The 8,641-nt window shown below is 39.7% G+C and overlaps 1 protein-coding gene across 11 annotated transcripts in view; it reads left to right on the top strand.

Annotated features, from left to right (window-relative positions):
• The first annotated feature begins 3,593 nt into the window (after positions 1 to 3,593).
• LOC123762881 (uncharacterized) overlaps positions 3,594 to 8,641 on the top strand; it is a 116,921-nt gene continuing 111,873 nt past the window's right edge. Inside the window, exons 1-3 of one of the 11 annotated variants that reach the window (XM_069302013.1) lie at positions 3,781 to 4,031; positions 6,678 to 6,840; positions 7,438 to 7,671. In XM_069302013.1, the coding sequence (XP_069158114.1) occupies positions 7,453 to 7,671 (219 nt within the window). In that variant the 5' untranslated portion in view covers positions 3,781 to 4,031; positions 6,678 to 6,840; positions 7,438 to 7,452. Of the gene's footprint in view, positions 3,728 to 3,780; positions 4,032 to 4,185; positions 4,567 to 6,677; positions 6,841 to 7,437; positions 7,672 to 8,641 lie in introns of those variants that run through there. The other 10 variants (XM_069302019.1, XM_069302023.1, XM_069302012.1 and 7 more) reach the window with 10 other exon arrangements.

Below are 8,641 nucleotides of genomic sequence, written 5' to 3'. Positions count from 1 at the left end.
AAGAACACAAGAGTCCTAAGTTATTCCTTTTTCTTGCGAAGCGAAGCGTGTTTGTAGCGTTTGTAGCAAAAATTTTTTCTTTGACTTGTGAAGCGGAGCGAGGCTGGAGCAAGAGAACATCAGAAATTCCTCCGCATTCCTACGTAATGCAGCGGTTATTTGTCGATAGCCGAGGAGCACTGGAGTCCTTAAACAGTCGAAACCCAGTCTTCATGTCTATAGTTGAGGATTGTAAGAGAAGAATAACTGAGATACAGCTGAAAGGTCATAGTGTGAAATTCATGTGGATTCCATCTCATGTTGGAATAGTGCTCAACGAGGTGGCGGATGACTTGACCAAATATGCCACATCAAAAACTCAAGTTGACATTGAATGTGAATTCACAATGAGACAAATAAGAAGCAAAATCAGAAATATTCAGGCACAGGCAGAAGGGGAGAGGAGAGATATAATGTATGAGAGAAGTCAAACCAAGCAACACTACATGTATGTGAGTCAAAACACCCATTTCACTTATGGTAAAAGGAGAAATGCTTGGAATGACTCTGTGTGCATGCGGCTTAGGCTTGGGTACAAATATTACTGGGAATATGGGATAGGTGTTCATGATAATGACACAATGTGTAAACTATGTGGTATGTTAAGATCTCACACCCTTGCCCATTATGTTCTTGATTGTCCGTTGATTAATGTAAATAGAAACACTGAAATAAGGACTGTCCCTGAACAAATAGCCTGGATGTGTCACAACGGAAAGGTTGATGATATTCTTGAGAGATACAAGAATTTTACACCAAGACTGTAATCTTTTGTTGAATTATCTGCATATCTCTTGCAAATTGTCTATACAGTATACCTAGGTCATGCTTCTACATGGATACCATCCCTTGTTATGTCCCTTGCGCCTTCAGCCTGAAGTCTCCAAAGGAATTTGTTGACTTTCTGCGGGGAACACGGGCCACAGGGATAAGAGCCTCATTGGACGTAGAATCACTTTACCAACATACCTGTGGATGAAACAATCGGGATGATAGCGGACAGAGTGTATCGTGATCCGGCCTGTACTCCTCTTGACATACCAGAAAACATTCTAAGGAAACTACTCCAAGCTTGTACTAAAGAGGCGCCATTCTTGAGCCCGGATGGGCACATGTATAAGCAAGTAGATGGGGTCGCCATGGGTTCTCCCCTAGGTGTCCTGTTTGCGAACTTCTACATGGGTACCATCGAACAAAAGGTCTTAGTCGACATGAACTTGAAACCGGCCATATACTGCAGGTATGTTGACGACATTTTTACACAGGTACCTGATGTTAGACATCTGCAGGAGCTGAAGGAGGCATTTGAGCGGAATTCTGTGTTGCGTTTCACTTACGAGATGGAAAAGGATGGGAAGCTGCCCTTTCTAGATGTAACAGTCATGGAAAAGAGCGAAGGTTTCCACACTGCAGTCTACACTAAGGAAACGAACATAGGAATGTGCCTCAATGCCAACAGTGACTGCCCAGACAGGTACAAGAGGAGTGTCGTTATCGCTTATGTCGACCGTGCTCTCAGCCACAGCTCAGGATGGAAGCAAGTCGATGAAGAACTTTGTAGGGTAAGGCAGGTCCTAGTCAACAACGGCTTCTCCAATGGTTTCGTTGAAGACATCATAAGAAGTAAGGTGAAACGCCATGCAACCTCTGAAGAGACAACTAACACAACACCTGTACCCCCTATTAGACTATTTTACAGGAACTTCTTTTCCACAGCTCATAAAACGGAGGAAAGGGTCCTGAAAGATATTGTTAATAGAAACGTTATCCCTACAGACAAAAATCAGAAGATACAATTGACGATTTACTATAAAACCAAGAAAACGGCCAACCTACTCATGAGAAACTCTCCAGACACAAAGCAGAACGCTTTAAAAGAGACCAATGTCGTCTATGCCTTCAAATGCCCACTTGGGGACTGTAAGCCTCAAAGAATTCAGTATATAGGCAAAACAACAACATCTCTTTCCAGGCGATTAACGATGCATAAACAACAGGGCTCCATTAAGGAACATATAATCTCTTCCCACAACCAGACCATCACCAGAGAAGTCTTAACAAAAAACACGGAAATCATCGATAGATACAGCGATAGCAGGCGGCTTGATATCTGCGAGGCACTACACATTAAGAATCACACCATTCAACACCAGCAATCAACAGCCAATTAATGCACAACTATATTCTACCCACTTCAAGACTCTGCACCAATATAGAAGCATCAAGAAATATGGGCAAAAAAACCGTTTGCAGTTACTTCCATTCTTCCCTTTAACTTACAAAATATTATACCCATTGTTTCGTGTTCTGTCTTGTGTTGAAAGTTTGTTTTCACCTCATCCAAAACTGTTGTAACATATCACCTCACCCAAACGCAGGTATAAAATCAAAGCTGTTTAAACTCTGTTTAAACTTGGGTGGCTTAATCTTTATCAATCAATCAATCAACACTGTTTAGTGTTGCACGTTATAGTTGTGTGTGTGTAAACTAAAGTCTCTGAAAATGTAATAAGTTATTACAAAACGCGTTCAAGTGTCACGTCAGACTAGAAATAAAAATTAATTTTGGAGAATTGATTTTTCAATTACCATCAACAGTGAAAAGAAATATAAGAAATATTGAGAAAATTCGTGTTAGAAATATTAATCTTACTTTTTCGGTCATATTTAGTAATATATGTCCTCTAATTACTCAACACAAAGCTGCTATTAGGACAATATCCAACTCTTGCCCCAGACATCACTCGGCACCCCTACTCAAATCTCTGAATATGTTAGATATTAAGCCACTGCACATTCTCTCATGTGTATTATACATATATAAAACGCTGAACTGTAATGCCAATCCTGACCTCAAAAGCTTGAAGGTTGTAACAGAACGCATGAGCACCACACCAGAAATAAATTTAGCTTTGATATTCCAAGAGTACGACTTAATCAAACTAGAAATGCTCTACAAATCAAGGGACCCAGAATGTGGAATGACCTTCCCAACCATGTTAAAGACTGTACCTCTCTCAACCAGTTTAAGATAAAAACGAAGCACTACCTAATAAATTCCCTGTAACCTACCTTACCCCTATATTGTCAACCCATGTCTGTTTTCTTAAACAATGCTGTTTGTCGACCTAATTGTATTTGTGCTGCTTTTTCAGCAATGTTTCCCCCTTTTTTATATTTATTTTTATTTGTTCTCAACACATTTTATTCTTTATACTCAATTAGTATTAAGTCTTTAGTCATTAATGTTTTTCCTGCCCGAAACGCTTTGCGTAATAGTGGCTTTAGGCATTGTATGTACTAGCTCCATCTATAAATCGATCAATTTATGTAAAGTCTCTTGTATGTATGTACCTTACCTGAATAAACATTTTATTTTATTATTTTATTTTCTAAGTGTCTTACTCCCCTCAGTTAAATTGTTTGACTATTTTATGTTTTGCGGGAAACGCTTTGCGTAATAGTGGTTTTATTAGTATGTGTATCTCCCGTCCCTACAATTGTACATTAATCTTATGTTATTTGTGCACACATTCTTGTGAATAAAGATTATTATAATTATTGTGATTATATATGAACGCAGAGGCGGCCAATCAGCAGCCAGGGCTCCTCAGCCAATCAGCGGCCAGGATTGCTCAGCAGCAAAACAACATTGCCGAGTTTGAAACCCGAGGATAGTAAGTGGATGGTAAGTCTCTCTTGTTAATGCTCAATGCTCTATTGTTGAGGCTCATGGCGGGTGTTGGGCACCTCTCGTGCCTGCTGCTCTCCATAATGCTCTATATGCGCCAGAATCTGACGTATTAAGCTAGCTTTATCATCAGGAAAAGAAGGCCTTTTGGTGTCATCCTACCGGGTCATAACTCACTAGTTATGAATAGTGTTGCGACAACCACAGTTTATTGTATCCAAATATAGTATTTGGGTGTTGTCATTATCATAAACGAAGTTTCATATACAAGTTGAAGGTGTGATGTCAGTGGTTGCAGCAGGTGGGTTATGGTTTGAGACTGGGACAGGAAACTTGTTAGGTTTATCGAGGTCTCTCAAAGCTAATGACTGACCTTTCCTAAGATGCACTAAACAACAGTTGACTAACTCCTGTTACTATTTACAGGTATTTCAATACACAAGACAGTTTTCCAATGCCTTTTAAAACCTACCAAACCTAGCCCAAACTACCTTGTCCTAGCCCATCCAATCCTAACACAACCTAACTTAATTTATTCAGAGTGACAGAAAATGAGCATGGTTAAAGTGCCTGTGTTTGATGTAACCACACCCCCCCCGCCCCCTCCTATTTGCTGCTAGGTGAGCAGAGCCATCAGATGTAAGGAAACATGTCCAAAACTGTTTTGATGTGGGAAAGATCAGTTGATCAGAGCCGACTGTGGTGCCCACTGCACTTAGTTCTGGTCATCCGAGGTGTGAAGAGGAACACTCGCCATCGCTAGATTGCCACAGAGTTTGTAGGGAAGGAACTATCAGGAGAAAGCACCAAGCCTTTATGACTGTGGCACTTGAAAGGTATCAGGATAAGGATTTGGAATGGGACGGGGGGGGGGGGAAAGGAATGGTGCCCAACCACTTGGACGGTGGGGGAGATAGTCAACCTGCATGAAGCGGGACCGTCACTACCGTCCAACCCAAGTGGTTGGGCATCAGCCACTTGGTGCCCAAGTGTTGTTGGTCCTTGTTAAAGTTGTTGTGATTATTATTTTTTTTTTTTTTTTTTACACAGGTGGGTACAGGAACAGGCAATTTCTCTTCCCATAGTTCATGGTAAGCCTTTCCCATTAGTTTCCCTGGAATATGGCTCACCAATCATTTAAAAACCAGGTACCCAATCATTTCTGGGGGAACAGGCATACAGTTAAGGATTGGCTCCTAGTCAATCATCCCCGGCCAGGATACGAACCTAGGCCAAATCACACGCAAAGAGCGATGCGAGTGTACCACTGTGCCACGGGGGCATTACATATGCTGTAACAAATCTTGCTTGTTATACATCTGAAATGGCAAATAGTAGCCTCTGTTTTAGTGAAATAAAAATCTACCGTATATTAACCATTCTAAAAATTGTGAATGCATGGGATGCGGGCCATTGTGTCGTTGACTTCTTTGACTGTAGGCTGATGAGACATTGCATTACTGTATTTAAATACTACTGTATAGCACTTTTATCTTTTATTCCAGTTCATCAAATTTTTTGAGAAAGGTTATAAAATAAATATATATTTTTGCTCTTCCCATTGATGTCACAGATATCAAATTCTTAACAACAACAACAACAATAATAATAATAATTATTTACAAGAAGGTACAATGGGTTTGTGAGATTACATAAGTATTTTTACATTCTTGCAAAGCCACTAACATGCATAGTGTTTCAGGCAGGTCCTTAATCTAACATATCAGGTAAGATGAAAAAGTACATTGTAGCAAAATTTTGTATCAACATATAACTACAATATAAATTGACTGAGATGATTACACTGGTAAAGATATGTCTTAGGTACTAATATTGAGGAAATGGGTAGTACAAGATACAGTGTTAGTTTGAAGCACAAGGTAGGAAACTGTGAGGATGAAATTAGATACTTTTTTATTTTTTTTTGAATAAGGCAAATGTTGGACAATTTTTTAATTTATTAGGAAGTGAGTTACATAGACTGGGTTTTTTATTTGCATAGTGTGAATGTACAGATTTAGTTTTACTCTGAGGATATCAAAGAGAGATTTATTTCTGGTGTGGTGCTCATGGGTTCTATTACACCTATCAAGTATCTAAGTTTCAGATCAAAATTAGCACTTAGGAACAAGGTTTTGTTCATATAAATAGCACATGAGAATGTGTGGAGTGTGTTTAGCATGTTAAGGGACTTAAACAGAGTTGTGTGTTGTCTGAAGACAGTGTTTGTTATATTGTAGTTCTGATGGCACTACTATAACTGCCAGCAACCTAGTCACTACAAACTCCATAGCAATGTCTGTATTTGATCTGATGGTGATATAATTTTAATTCTTTCTGCCCTGATCGGCTTTGTTTGTTTTGCTTACATGCAATTTGTACAGTTTTGGTTTCAAATAAATATGACTACAAAGTGTTAATTTTGTATACTGTTAAACTATTCCTATGTTTTTTATGGGGCTGTATCCAAAATATTCATAATCTTTAGGTCTCGTAGTAAAGGATTCTTCATTCCTGACTCACAGTTGGTTATCCCGGGTTCAATTCCTGGTCGGAACAGAAATGGTTGGGCACTTCCTTTTACCTAATGGCTCTGTTCACCAAGTAGTAAAGATACCTGGGATTTAGGCAATTGTTGTGAGGTTGCATCCTGGGAAGGATCAGTACAGTAGTTCGATTTTGGGGAGACCTCCGTACAAGCCTAAGTCAGCTCTCATACCAGGAACTGTTGACGGCCACAGGGCTAACAACACTGCAAACCAGGCATGACAGGGACAGATCTCATCAAAACTTTTAAAATACTAAACAATTTGGAGGATGTTGATCCAGGCAATTTCTTAAAAAAAAAAAAAAAAAAAAAAAAAATGTAACAAACAAGGAGCAAAAGTTTCAAGTTCAACAAGCCACAATGTTGGACTGAGAACAGGAGATGCTTTTTCACCCACAGGGTTATAAACCCACTGAACCGTCTACCTGCCAAAGCCATAAATGCCAAAAATTGGAGAGCTTTAAAATCCAGATGGAAAAAATCATCAGGACAAATGGGGGGACCTTTGACAAGCTGCTGGCTTCCAGTCCTCGTCAAAGCCACTAGTGTTAGTGGCCCTCAGGTAAATTTAGATAAATAATACTTACCAAACTATATATTGTTCTAGAAAATCTGTACATTTTGTCTGTTGTACATAACTACCTAAAGCCTTGTTATTATTGGGTTAGGGGAAGATACTGCACAGGGCTGTACGTGCCTCATCATTCCCATGTATCCGGAAAATTAAGCCTGGAGGCTATTCATTGTCTGTTTATATTAGCTCACCCTCAAATTGTCTTCTCATTATCCTAATATGGTGGTATAAATTGTTTTAATATCTGTCTCACCACTAATAATAAACTATGCTTAGTTTTCCAATATATATATCACCTTTCAAACTGTAAGCTAAATATTATGCAATTTATGCTAAAAATGTTTGACTCAGACTGCAGTACACCTGTTGAGTTGAGCAAATTTGTTTGTTACAACTAAAGTTATCTGATTCTGACATGTTAAACAAGTAGTAAACTTACTTGTACAGTAGTGTAAAGCAGTACTTATTGTATAGTATAGTTTTTAAAAGTTTGAATTTGCAATAATCAGTGGTCTAGAAATACAATATAGGTTCTATGATTTTAGACTACTTTTCAATTACTTACCTTTCCTATTTTCTTTAAAGAATTGACCCACAACAATGGCACCCAAGCGAAAGTCAGGTGGTGAAGAGAAACGACAAACAAAAATCACAGGTAAGAAGCCATCTCCTAAAAAAATGCCACAATTACCAACATCAAGGAGACAGTCATCATCCAGAAGATCTCGTTCAAGTTCCAGAACTAAAAAGCAAGCACAAACTTCTAGCAGTAGAAATTCTCAGAGTGTACCTGTTCAAATTCATCCCACAAAGTCACAGGTAAGTTTTGTCACTGGATATATCTGACCTTGTTTCTGCTGGAAGCTTCTACTGTGTGTTGCTACGACAAGCCTGTAGGGTACCCTGTCTGAACGTTCCTATCTAACTTGTTCCATTTGCTTTATGCTCTCTATTTTGAACCTATATTATTATATTGCTGTCTAAATCAATATTCATTAATCATTTATTTATGGTTTCTGGGGGGAGTCCCTTCGTCTCCCCTGAGCTAACCGGGCTGATATGAATGCATTGACTGTTGCCTGGCATCAGTCAAAGTGCATGGAGTTCTAGACCTACCCCAGGACCACGAGCCAGAACCTGACCCCCCCCCCCTCAGAGAGACACAGAAACCCCTGTGTGGTTGGAATCGTTCTATGTCTACCATCGACTGGGTCAGGCACCGAGAAAGGTAAGTGCCCCAAAACAAACCCCCTATTCTGGCTAAAATATTGCTACTGAAAGCCGAACTAGTGGACAAATGAAAAATGAAATGAAACGTTTCCAAATGAAAACGAGCAAACGAGCATGATGTCGCCGCGCTGCTGTCTGCGCAGCTCCCCCCCTCCCTGGGAGGGAGAAGGGAAGCCCCAGATCCCCGTGCTGGCTATCCACCCTATAGTTTTGTGGCTGATGTGAACTGGCAAGGTTGTGCACCTCTGGCTCCTGTTTTCCCAGTTCTGTGCCTTGTGGTGTAATTACCTAAGTGTAGTTACAGGATGAGAGCTACGCTTGTGGTGTCCCGTCTACCCAGCATTCTTTGTCATATGCCGCTTTGAAGTTACTGATAGTTTTGGCCTCCACCACATTCTCACTTAACTTGTTCCAACTGTTTACCACTCTGATTGCGAAAGGGAATTTTCTTATATTTCTTCGGCATCTTTGTTTAGTTAGTTTAAATCTATGACCTCTTGTTCTTGAAGTTCCAGGTCTCAGGAAATCTTTCCTATCGATTTTCTCAATTCCTGTTTCT

The sequence above is a fragment of the Procambarus clarkii genome, chromosome 47 (assembly GCF_040958095.1).
Source record: "Procambarus clarkii isolate CNS0578487 chromosome 47, FALCON_Pclarkii_2.0, whole genome shotgun sequence".
In the NCBI taxonomy this organism is placed as follows: domain Eukaryota; kingdom Metazoa; phylum Arthropoda; class Malacostraca; order Decapoda; family Cambaridae; genus Procambarus; species Procambarus clarkii.
The sequence above is the reverse complement of the archived record's forward strand: the minus strand, read 5'-3'. Positions and strand labels throughout refer to the sequence as shown.